Here is a 13,120-nt window from a genome sequence, read left to right as displayed (position 1 = left end):
GGGGCTTGCAAGGGTCAAACACATTTGCGTGAAGTAAACGAAAAGTTACATTTATAGAGCACTTACTATGTATTAGCCGCTGTATTAGGTGGTTTGCTTACCACGCCACCTAGCTGTCCCCCTCTTACATATTAATGCATATTATATTATGCTACTATGTACACATAGACACATTTTCAAATAGGCACTACTAGGGATTTACTTGAGCTATATGAACAATCCTGTTTTTGCATGAGACTCTATAATTGTGAATGGGTAGAAAATGGATTTTAGATGTGAAGGCTAAGGGTGAGTGCCATCCAGGTCTAGTGGGAAAGTCACCCTTCAAAGTTCCAGTTTTAATCAGATTGCTTGCTATCCTGAGGAAGAGGGAGAATGATTTGGAGCACAAAGTCTTACAAAAATGAATGTTGAAAACTATCTTTACATGTATTTGGAAAAATAAAATACTGTTGCAAATTAAATAAATAAAACTCCAGATTTAGAAAATTATTCTGCAATCTCAACTGTATAGGAAGACGATTTCTTAGCCATCCGGGGGAGCCCCCATTGATTTTCCATACTTAAGAAAATCAAAGGGGCACAGAGAGTGAGCCGTACAATCTTCCCAGGGACGGAAGGGGGAGGGGGACATGCGTAAATTCGCAGTGAAGAGAACCCAGGTCTCTCCTGAGTGCATTCACGGAGCTCCTATGCTATGCTATATATACTCCGTGCTATGTGAAAGCGCAAAAGCTCGGAGTGCTGGATATTGCCAGCGATGAGGGCTGAGGAAAGAGCAGCTACAAGAAATAGAATGGGAGGACTCCCGCTGGACTGGGAGACGCAGGCGAGGAAGGAAGGTAAGGGTGTTCTGACCGTGCCCGAGCCTTGCTCAGAGCGCACCATCGGAGATCTCTGAGCTTTCCCAGCTAGATTCTTCAGAGTTTGGCTCACTCACACTGAACGAGCACAGAGTGATAAGACCACCTTAAATGGCTTTACCTCAGGGGAGGGAGGGGACAGAGTACCTGGATCATGGAAGGGCACCAGCGCGTAGTTGGCGATGGCTTTGCTTCGCCCGCTGAGGCTTCGCTCCAAGATCCTGGAGGCGCCCTCGACCACCTGCCTCAGATCATCCCACATGGAGCCAGTGACGTCGAAGACGAAAGCCAAGGTGGCATCTCCGGAGGAGGGTAGTACAGGTTCCCCTAGAGGCGGCCCAGCAGCCGCTGCGACCACCACTAGCAGCAGCAGCTCCGGCCCTGGGAGCCACAGCGGCGCCCCGGGCGTCATGCCTGCTTGGAGAGCGCACACTTGCAGCCGTTCCTGAAGCGAAGCAGAAAAAGGGGTGCTCTCCTAACACTCTCAGCTCCCTAGTCCCGCACTCTGAGACTGCTCTGACTAGCTCTCCCACCACGTCCCACCCCTCCAAAAAGACCTCCGGGATGCCCACCCCGAGAAGCGAGCGCACTAGACAGGGCAGTGCACAACATCAGCAGTCACAGCTCTATCTGCGCCCCTGCAAGGCCTCAGCTCGTGCGTGTGGGAAAGGGGCTCGCACTCTTCGAGTGGGAGCCTGGGGCGGATTCCAAAGCCCACTCTATGAAGGGCCACGAGCCTGCCTCCTGCCCCTCCCCTCGGACTCCCCCAATCCCCCGTGACTCAAACTTTCCCTTCTCTTAGCGCTCTGCTCTTCTCCTCTCTGGCTGGGGAGGTTAGGGGAGGACACTGGGCTGACAGCTGAAGGAGAAGCAGCCTCAGCCAAGAAGCCAAGAAATGGGAATTAAGGGGAAGAAGCTCAGAAATGTGGCCGACCGGGCGGGGAGGGGGAGTTACAAAGAGAGGAGGAGGGATCGCAGGGGACGGACACCTGCATCTCTGCACCCCAAGACAGCTCTCCGGAAGGAATCTTTAAGATAAAAGATCAAGCACTTTGTTCACACTTTCTTACAATAGCTTTTAAATGCAGTTTAGTGCAGTGTACAAACCTCTTCGACTCGGGTTTCTTCTTTGTGGAATGTAAGATTCTTGAGGGCAGGGACTATTTTTTCCTTTTGTTTTTGTGCCCTCGGGTCCAGAATAATGTTTTAATATACTAAGAACTTAATAAATGTTTGTTAGATTAAGTAGCCTCTATAAAACAAAGAAAATAAAACACCATCTACTAAACAAGATTGTTGTAAACATTACACTTAGTAAACCTTAAATTGATATATTTTCATTTATGTTGTTAGTCATTTTCTTTTGTTTTGTTGCTGAAGTAATTGGGGTTAAGTGAGTTGTCCAGAATCATATAGTTAATAAGTATCAAGTTTCTGAGGGCTGAATTTGAACTCAGGTCTCCTGAAGTCCTCCTGACTTTAGGACCAGTGAACCATACAACTGCCCCATCATTCTAGCTTTCCAAAATAATCCTTTGGGATAGGTAGTGTAGTTGCTATTATCCCCTACTTGCAGGTGAGGAAAATTGAATCTTCCAAAAATGAAGTGACTTGATTAGTTTTCACTTCAATATTGTAGTTCTTTATGAATGTAGTCTATACTCCCTACTACATAGAATAGACATCGAAGTGGTACAGGAGATAGAGTGCTCCATCTATAGACAGCATGTCTCATCTTTCTGGCTTCAGATCTGACCTCAGACACTTATTAGTTAGCTGTGTGATCCTGGGCAAGTCACTTAACTCTGTTGGCCTCAGTTTCCTCATCTGTAAAATGAGTTGGAAGAAGGAAATGGTGAACCATCCCAGTATCAAAATGGAGATAGGTAGAGTCAAATACACTGAAATGATTGAATAACAACTACATAAAGAGTGAACTCATTGAAAGCAGAGACTATTTTATCTAATTATATATAATTTATTTTTAAATGAATATTTTAACTAGGGAAAATATTTAAAATAGCCTTCTTGCTCACATAGCCTTTTTGAAGCAGTTTCTCTCTCTCTCTCTCTCTCTCTCTCTCTCTCTCTCTCTATATATATATATATATATATATATATATATATATATATATATATATATATATATATATATATATATATATATAACGTGGATTTGGAGTCAGAGTCTTGGTTTCAACTGTCAATCTATTTAACAAGCTTATATGACTCTGTTCTAGTCATTTTAATTCTCTGAGATAAATTTCTTACATATAAAGTGAAAGGGTTGCATTCAATTGGGTTTTTTAACCAGGGCCCATGATTTTTGAAAAATATTTTCATAAATGACCAACAGGATGATTTCAGAAAGGTCTGGAGAGACTTACATGAACTGATGCTGAGTGAAATGAGAAGGATCAGGAGATCATTATATACTTCAACAGCAATACTATATGATGATCAATTTTGATGGATGTGGCTCTCTTCAACAATGAGATGAACCAAATCGGTTCCAATAGAGAAGTAATGAACTGAACCAGCTACACCCAGCGAAAGAACTCTGGGAGATGACTATAAACCACTACATAGAATTCCCAATCCCTCTATTTTTGTCCACCTGCATTTTTGATTTCTTTCACAGGCTAATTGTACACTATTTCAAAGTCTGATTCTTTTTGTACAGCAAAATAACTGTTTGGACATGTATACATATATTGTATTTAATTTATACTTTAACATATATAACATGTATTGGTCAACCTACCATCTGGGGGAGGGGGGGTGAGGAGAAGGAGGGGAAAAATTGGAACAAAAGCTTGGCAATTGTCAATGTTGTAAAATTACCCATGCATATATCTTGCAAATAAAAAGCTATAATAAAAAATAAAAAATATTTTCATAATTAGGAGACTATTTTATCTAAACAATGCAACAGAACCTTGTTAAATACTTACAGACTTCAAATCCTATATTGGACACTGGGAGTGAGACATCCTATGCCTAGCAGGAACAATTTCCAATGCTAGGGAGGCTGCTCAATTTATCTTTGCAAGTTATTGTTTGTTGAATGGACTAGATAGGAGGATCAGAGTTAAAGGAAAGAGGGATTATTTACCTTGGAAAATAGGTAGCTGGGAGGTGGGCTTGAGGAGGGACAAGGTAACTGTCTTCAATTATTTCAAGTGCCATCACATGAGAAAGAAATGCAACTTGCTTTTTTGATCCTAAAGAGCAGAAGCAGCAATAGAAGTCACAGTGGCCAATTCAGGCTTGAAGTGTGGGAAAACTTTCTAACTCTTAGAACATTCACAAAGGGGAAATAGTTGCCTTGGGAAGTAGTGAATTTCATCCCATTGAAGGTCTTTAAGGAGAGCTAGAGGATCTGAACTATTGTAGTTCTTTTTCTAATTCTTTTTTCAAGATGAGCAAGACAGACAAGTCCTCCCCGAGGGTCCTTCCAACTTTGATTCAATGATTCCCCATCCCATTCTTTCCAAGGAATCTTTTCCAACATTCATTCACAAATAGGTGCCAAGATCTTAATGAGTGAAATCAGGGACTATATGTGTGAAAGAATCCAATATATCTTAGTTTGCTGCTCTCAGAGAAAGCCTCTAGTCCTCCTTCCTACCCCTCTAATTCTGTAGATAGTCCCTAAGGAAAGAAGAAGAGAGGAAAATAGAAAAGAGCAAACAGTTCCTTGGCAGCATCTCCTGACCTTTGGGTAAGGATCTCAATAGTTCCAAACTTTTAGATAGCCCTCTCACATGAAAAATGGGGCTGATGAGCTCTTATCCTGCTGTACAAGGAGAAAAGTCCATATTCGGCATTTCAGTGGAGAGGAATTCCAATTCTAGCTCTGCAACTTACTTTACTACTAATAATGATTATTTATTATTATAAACATTAAGTATTTTGGTTTTACACTATCTCATTCAATCCTCAAAACAACCCAGTGGAGAAGATACTACAGGTATCTCCATTTTGCAGCTGAGGAAACAGGTTCAGGAAGGCTAAGTCAATAACTTATGGCTTTGTGGCTACCAAGTGGTAGTGGAAAGATTTTTCCACTAAAAAATAATGCCTTTCTCACCATGAAAGGAACGAAGTCACTCCCTTTCAGCCTTTGTGTCTTTGTAAAAGGAAGTCAGACTTGATACTAGATTTCCTTGATTAGGTAAATCTCTGCACCTATGATCTCTAAGGATCTCCCCAGCCTTAAATCCTATGAGCTCAAGAGAAGCTACTTTAGAATAAAATAAAATAATAGCCTGAAAATACTTTGTTACTGCTAAAAAGCTCACCCAACTAGAAAAGATATTATCACTAAGGTAAGAAGCAAGAAAATACTGACAACAGCTCACTTTTATACTGCCCTTCATTTGATGCCCAACATTCTTGAGCAAGGTAATGTTAATATTAATTCCATCTTACAGATCGGCAAACTATGGCTGGGGGAGTTAAACATATATCTTGGAAACTGAAAAAACACTACAAATTAGAACTGGATTTATTGTTTTGTTGATTGTCTAGGCTTAAGGAAATGAAGAAAATGTTAAGGCAATTTAAATATTTTAAATGTATCATGTGACTGATGCTAAGTGAAGTGAATAGAATTTAGAGTATGTTATACACAGCAACAAGATTATGTGATGATCAACTGTGATGAACTTGGCTATTTTCAATGATGAGGTGATTTAAGGCAATTCCAATAGACTTAGATTTATAAAGGAAAGAGCCATCAGTGATGTGGGAGGTAGCCCCCTTTAAGATTATTTTCTGATCCCCAACCCCCCTGGCTGACCTTTGATTTACAAGACCTGGTCAAAAGCATTCTTTTGTATTTCAAAGGGAGATATCTGGATCTGAGCTAACTTGGGCTGTACCCAGCCCCCATTCTAATGATCTGCTCAGGTTTCCCAACCCCTACCTGATGGGTTCTGGCCCTGGCTGGATTCAGCAAGCAACCAAATTGGGACTCCACCCATAGGCCCCTTTTAACAAATAAAAGAGTCAAGCTGGAATCATCTCTTTGCAGAGGGTGAAACATGCAAGCAACATGCTTTGCATCACAGACTCTCTGTCTGCCACTTATGGTGTATTTCTTTTCTCTATCTAATACCTTTTACTAATCAGACTTTACCCTTACTTCCAAACCCTACAATAAACTTTTTTATCAATCTAGGTTTTCAGGCCTGTAAATTCCTTTACAGGAGACTCTGTGTTGTCGCTAGAACTTATTTAACTCTGTATCCTTGTGCCGAATTCAAAGCGGTTGCCGGGGAGCTTCATTTGACTCCCTGTAGTACCCCAAACCTGCCACTAGACCCCAATTAATCCTAATTTTATTTAGATATTCCTTATCTAGACCTCATCAATCTGCAACCAAAGAGAACCATAGAGACTGAATGCAGATCAAAGTATTTTCACCCTTTGTTGTTGTTGTTGTTAGTGGTGGTTTACATAGCTTTTTCCTTTCTTTTTTTTTCCCTCCATTTGATCTGATTTTTCTTGTGGCATGATGAATATGGAAATTTTTTGAGAAATTGCATATGTTTAACCTACATCATATTGCTTGCTGTCTTGAGGAAGGGGAAGAGAAGGGAGGGAGAAAAATTTGGAGCATGAGGTTTTGCAAAGGTATATATTGAGGATTAGCTTTGCATGTATTTCAAAAAATAAAATACAAATTTTAAAAATACAATAATAAAATATATGTGGGTGCAGCTAGGTGGTACAGTGGATAGAGAATCAACCCTGGAGTCAGAAGGATCTGAATTCAAATATGATCTCAGATACTTACTAACTATATGATCCTAGGCAAGTCATTTAATCCTGATTGTCTCCTATAGAGATAGATAGATAGATAGATAGATAGATAGATAGATAGATAGATAGATAGATAGATAGATATCGTGTCCCGTGTACTTGTTTTCCTCTGGAGAGCCAGTTGTTAAACATTTATTGTCATACTCCTGCATATTTTCCTCAATGGTTTGCCGATAGGTAGAAAATGGCTGCCAGAATTTGAATTTAGATCCTCTGATTCAACATTTAGCCATTTTTTTCCAATTACAGTTTAATCATGTTCTCTGTTCCACTAGCTAATTAGCAGCCAATAAAGGTATATTTTAAAGGCTAACAACATCCAGCTTTTATATATATACATATATATGTATGTATTCATGTATATGTATATATAAACCTAGTTAAAGAAAGATAAATAAATTGGAATATCTAGAGAACAACTGAATGATGAAAGGTCTTGTGTCCATACTAGGTGAGGATTGATTAATGGTATTGGGAATGTTTAGCCTACAAAAAAAATGTATCGAGGGGTGAATTATGGGGCAGATTGGGGGTAGGGGATATGATAGTAAAAGCATTTATTAAGAGCCTAAACCAAGTGCACAGCCAGGTCCTTGTGCTAGGAACTGAGGCTACAAATCCTTAAAAGGCTGTTGGTCACATGGAAAAGTGAATCAATTTGTTCTTTTTATTCCCAGAGGAAAGAGAACACTGGATAGACATCATAAAGGGAGAAATTTAGGCTTGATGTCATCACAAGCTTCTTAACCATTTTAGCTCTCCCTAAGTGCAAGGAGTTATCTGGAGAGGTAATGAAATTTAAAGCAGAAGTCAGATGACCCTTTAAGGGATATGTTATCGCAAATTTCTTCCCAGTATAAGTTTGACTGGATTGTTGATTAAAAGCTATAAAGACTTTTAAGACCATCTAATACAAGGGGCAGCTAGGTGGTCGCAGTAGATAGAGTACCAGTCCTGAATTCAGGAGGACCTGAGTTCAAATCTGGTCTCAGACACTTAACACTTCCTAGCTGTGTAACCCTGGGCAAGTCACTTAACCCCAGCCTCAGGGGGGGGGGGGGGAAGACCATCTAATATAACTCCCTCATCTTATAAATAAGAAAGCTGAGGTCCAGAGAAGTTTAGCAACTTGCTTTAAAAAGAAAGAAAGAAAGAAAGAAAGACCACACAGGTAGTAAAGGGAAGAGCTAAGATTTGAAGTTAAATTCTCTGATTCCAGGGTAGTTGGATAGTGTGGTGGATAGAGCACTGGGCTTGGAGTCAGGAAGATCGGAATTCAAATTTTGCCTCAGATATTAACTAGCTGTGTGATGCTGAATGAATCGTTTAACCCTGTTTAACCTGTCTGTTTCTTCATCTGTAAAATGACCTAGAGAAGGAAATGGCAAACTGCTCTAGTAGTTTTGCCAAGAAAACTCCAAATGGGGTCATGAAGAGCTAGACATGACCAGACAACAACAATCTCTGATTGTAGTTCCAGCATTCCTTCCACAATTGAGAGAGGTTCCAACTCTGAAATCCTGTGATTCTAAAAGTAGTACCTCACCCTTTCCCATAGGATGAATGAAAACATAAATTTCAAAAACTGCATTTACTTTGATTATCCATGTGATTCCTAAATAGCTGCCTACTAAATTTGTACAGCTATTGATAATAGACTTTTAATAAAGTCTTCAGTACCAAAAGTCTGTTTGTCAGCCAATTTATACACATAATTGGATTGTTCATGTGGGCAGCAACCCACTGGTCACAAACCTATTTATAGAACAACCATAGTGTCCTGTTCCATTATTAGATTGTGTGCCTTACATATGGGTTGTCTCATTTCAACCTCACAGCATGGGGGAGCAAGAATAATTATTCCTTATGCCAAGGAAGATCTGAGGTTTAAAAAAAAAATCTACTAGTTTACTTCCATTGAGATTAGAATCTCTAATGACTCCTAGCTCAGTGCTCTTCTAATGGCACTACTTTGATTCTGGTTTTGCTAAAATGCTTTGCTATACCTACTCCAGTCCTGTATCTCAATCCTTGGCCTCAAGATGTCATATGGAGAATCTGACAAATATGTGTCAGATGTGCTCATGGGAGAGGATTACTAGGTCATTCCCAAGTCATTTTCCAGTTTTAGCTAGGCTCTTCTCAAAGTCATACCTATCTTTGCTTTGGTTGATCTCAGGGAGTGATCTCAGGAAGTAGGTAAGATATGAGGAGGAGGAAAGAAAGAATGTAAAGACTTTTAAGTAATCCTTCAAACACTTCAAATAAGTAACCATCTACAAAAAGGATGAGCATTATCACCCCCAGAGGAAGAAGAAAACCCTAAACAATGAGATGGCTAGAGAAGCAAGAAGATAGAGGAATGGCAGTATTCCATATTAGAGAAATCAGAGGATTTGGATTGAGTCCTATCTCCAACACTTAGAAACACCTGGAGCTAGTTCAAACCAGTTTGTGAGAGGTAATTATTAAATTTTTAATGTGAGCATTTATACTTTAGAAATTGTCAAAAGCTACAAATTAGTGCTTGATTGTTTTTTCTTTCCTTGTTGATTGTTTAGACTTAAACACGTTATTACAATACAGATTGAACCTAAAAATATGTAATACTCTTTTTGGAGAGCTAGTTGTTAAACTATTTACTAGCTCATCTCTGGTTGTCTTAACTCCATGTCTCAGCAGTAGCCATCTGTGATCATGGACAAGGTACCTAATCTCTGAAACAATTGTTTCCTCATCTGTATAATAGGTGTAATACTTGCACCAGCTCCCTCAAGGAATTGTTTGTGAGACAAGTGCTTTGTTAAATCTTAAAGCATTTTGTAAATATGAAGTGTTACTGTTCTCTTTGTGGCAATCTACTCAGGAATCCTGAATTCTTACTCTTAATCCATCTTTCATTAATATAGTTGCACGAATTTCTAGGGAATCTAAGTCTAGCATACTTTTCCAGGTGTTTTTTTTTTTTTTAACTTTCCTCCCTTCTACACAAACTGCATTCATTCTAATTTCCCAACTTGCCATTCCCCAAACTTAGTAGTCTACCTTGGGCCTCCAAGCACAGGCTTTTTCCCTTCCTTGGAATGAATTTTCTTCTCTTCTATTCATGGTTTCCAAGGCCTCTTCAGAACCCCCTGGGGTTTTAGTATTCTCTCCCTCTTCAAATTTTCATGGACATACTTATCAGTTTACATATTGTATCCCCCTAGTACAATGGAAATTTCCTGAGAGGGATATTTTTCCCAGTGAAATCCCAATATCTAATACACTGCCTTGAACAAGTAGTCAAATTTTTATTGGATTGAACTTTACCATTCTTCCCTTAGTCCCAACTCCCAGAATATTTTCCCATGAATCAGTTAACCTTTGTGTAACTGTGAATGTAGCAGGGGGTAACATGAAGAAATTCTGCTTGATTAGATGACTCATTCCCAAGTCATTATCAAATGAATTATAGGGTATAAACTTTTGTCTTCAAAAAAGTAGATACTGAACATGGAGATGGACATGTGTCCAATCATCTTGCTGGAATGGCACAGAGAATTCTTGATGGCCTGTAGTGACTGGAGAAGGGAGAGGAAGTTTTCCTGAAGATGCCTGGTGGTTGTTTATGTATATAGAAGATGGGCTCATTCTGCAGGAACTTACCTCTTTCTTACTTGGTTCCATGAATTTGATTTTTTAATATTTCGATAACCATTTCAAACACAACTAGTTTTCCTTTGTAATCCTATATATTCTATGATAGCCAATTTTAAAGCATTATTCTGAGGAGTCCCATGGACTTCAACAGATTTCCAAGAGTCCAAGGACAAAAAAAAAAAAAAAAAAAAAAGGTTAAGAATAAGGTTTAATTCAAAAGAACATTGTACATAACAACAACATTATGTGATGATTAACTGTGATGGACTTGGCTTTTTTCAACAATGAGTTGATTCAGGCCAAATAGACTTGTGATGGAGAGAACCATCTGTATTCAGGAAGATAACTATGAGGATTGAATGTGGATCACAACATAGTATTTTCAGCTGTTTTTGTAGATGTTTGCTTGCTTAGTTTTTTTTTTCTCACTTTCCCTCCTTTTGATCTGATTTTTTTTTTGGTACAGAATACTAAATGTGGAAATATGCTTAGTAGAATTGCCCATTTAACCTATATTGGACTATTTGCTGTCTAAGGGAGAGGCTAGGGGGAAGGGAGGGACAAAAATTTGGGACACAATGTTTTTCAAGGGTGAGGGTTGAAAATATATTTGCATATATTTTGAAAATAAAGTTATCATTAAAAATTTTTAAACAAGGTTTCATTGTCTTTAGGAACTTTTGCCCTTATAAATGGTTTTCTTTGCCTTAAACTTCTAGCAAGGGAGAAAGAAATCTTCACCCTTACTAGCAACAATTAGTATACATGCTTCACACCATAAGAGTTATCCACTTTTGTGTGAATAAAGATTCATATCCTATAATCCCCAAATGGAATTGAAGAACTCTTTAATCAAACAGGACTTCTGCTTCTCCAAGCCACATGAGCTGTGATTATTTACCATCAACAGTAATTATTATTGAGGCAGCTAAGTGGCAGAGTGGATAGAATGCTTCATTTTGAGTAAAAAAAAAAAAAAAACAAAAAAAACCACCCTGACTTTTAATCTTTCTTTAGACATTTACTAGCTCTGTGATCCTGGGAAAGTCACTTAATCTCTCAATGTTCTCATCTGTAAAATAGAGATAATAATAGTACCTAGATCCTAGGGTTATTGTGAGGATCCAATAAGATAATATGTAAAGCTCTTTTCAAATTCAGAGTTTATAAAAAAAAAGTTAACTATTATTATTACTTTCAGATAGAGAGTATAAGATCAACTCCAATTTGGCACAAAGTCTCTCTAAATAATGTGACTCTCAGATAACATGGTCCCATAAATTTAATTTTTTTTTTTACCCCCATTTCTAATGTTGCTCCACAGCTTGTCCCTATAGCTGTTTGGTGCAGAAGGAAGAATGCAGCTTCAGTCAGGCCAAGAGGAGACGTGATGAAGTTGGAAGTCCACAAACAAAAGAATAGGACAGAAAAACACAACTGACCTTCATCAATCACTTTCCAGCCTCATCATTTCATCTTTTCCAGCCACTTGGGAGCCCCACATTTTTGGGCTCTAAATAATCCAAAATATTTTTTTTCCCATTTCCTAAGAGATTGTCTCAGTGGAATCATTTGTTCCCTCACATGCTGCCTATTTGCTTCAGAAAATACTGTCTATCTGGCCCTTGTACTGAAAGAAATCTTTGACTTTCCACATGATTGCTGTGTTCTTGCCCCAACTGGTTCTGTTGATCCTGGTCTCTTTGCTTTATAATTCAGAAGAGCCACATCTGATTGGCTTCATAATTTTTTTAGCTGAAGAGACATGGTTAAGCAAATTGCTGGACCCAGGACCCAGGAACTAGGAGAACAGAAGCAAAAGTTTAATCAATCTGAGATAAAATCCACATAGTGAATTCCCTTAGAACATCAAGCTGAAAGGGACCATAAAAATCACTTTCTTCCATTTCCTACATTTTACAATTGGGAAAACTGAGGTCTGGAAAGGAAAACGATTTATCTGATGTCATAATGTTAAATGTCAAAGGCAAAAATAATTCAGGAAAATAATTTTTCTCCTACATTTTAAGTTTATCATACTGATTTTCCCAAATTTCCTTCTTTATTTCAGGTCCATTTTATTTCTTGTTTCTGTTCCCCACCCAGTGCTATCCCAATTTAAATGACACAATTAATGTTTTATATTCTAAGGTTCTTTACAGCTCTAATAAGAAGGGAATGAGGGAAAAGCATTTGTTAAGATCTATTATGTTTTAAACACTGTATTAAGCACTTTACAAATTAGATAGTAGAAGGGATGCATGTACTTTAAATCAGGAGGGTTCAAATCCTACCAAGATTGGAATTCCTCTACTGGATTCAAATGCCACTTAAAATGGCCTTGAACTAAAATGGCCTTAAAGATTCTTTCCAGTTCTAAATCTATGAACCTTTATATATGATATTCTAAGCACCAACAACTATTTCCCAGATTTGAAGATCAAGACTATTGGGGTAGGACGGAGGAATTTCCCTCCTTCCAGTAAATGGTCCAGGATCTAGGTTGACCCCATTGGGTTCCTTAAGAAATTTCTCTGAGATTTGCCCAGTAATCTGGGATAGCTCACATAGGGTCAAGATTGAGATAGAATTATCTTTGTGTCTGGCGCCCTCTAGGGCCTGATATCCTGAACAAAACCTCCTCTTGGTCATTGGTCCCAAACTCCTCCTGGTCCTTGAGGCCCAGCTACCTCCCAGAACCCTTCAGCCATTTCAATTTCCAAAGTTTTTCTTATTTCCTGAGACCATTTTGGAAGTCCTCCTTAAAAGAATATTATCAGTCCTCT

General features: G+C 38.7%; 1 protein-coding gene across 1 annotated transcript in view; it reads right to left on the bottom strand.

Annotated features, from left to right (window-relative positions):
• Positions 1–1,968, bottom strand: part of HMCN2 (hemicentin 2) — a 192,083-nt gene extending 190,115 nt beyond the window's left edge. The window contains 1 exon segment of the mRNA XM_074293875.1: positions 1,011–1,968. Within this exon segment, the coding sequence (XP_074149976.1) occupies positions 1,011–1,275 (265 nt within the window). The 5' untranslated portion in view covers positions 1,276–1,968.
• Between the last annotated feature and the right edge of the window lie 11,152 nt (positions 1,969–13,120).

Source organism: Sminthopsis crassicaudata, chromosome 2 (genome assembly GCF_048593235.1).
Source record: "Sminthopsis crassicaudata isolate SCR6 chromosome 2, ASM4859323v1, whole genome shotgun sequence".
Taxonomy (NCBI): Eukaryota; Metazoa; Chordata; class Mammalia; order Dasyuromorphia; family Dasyuridae; genus Sminthopsis; species Sminthopsis crassicaudata.
Note: the sequence above shows the minus strand (reverse complement) of the source record. Positions and strands in the feature narration are given on the sequence as shown.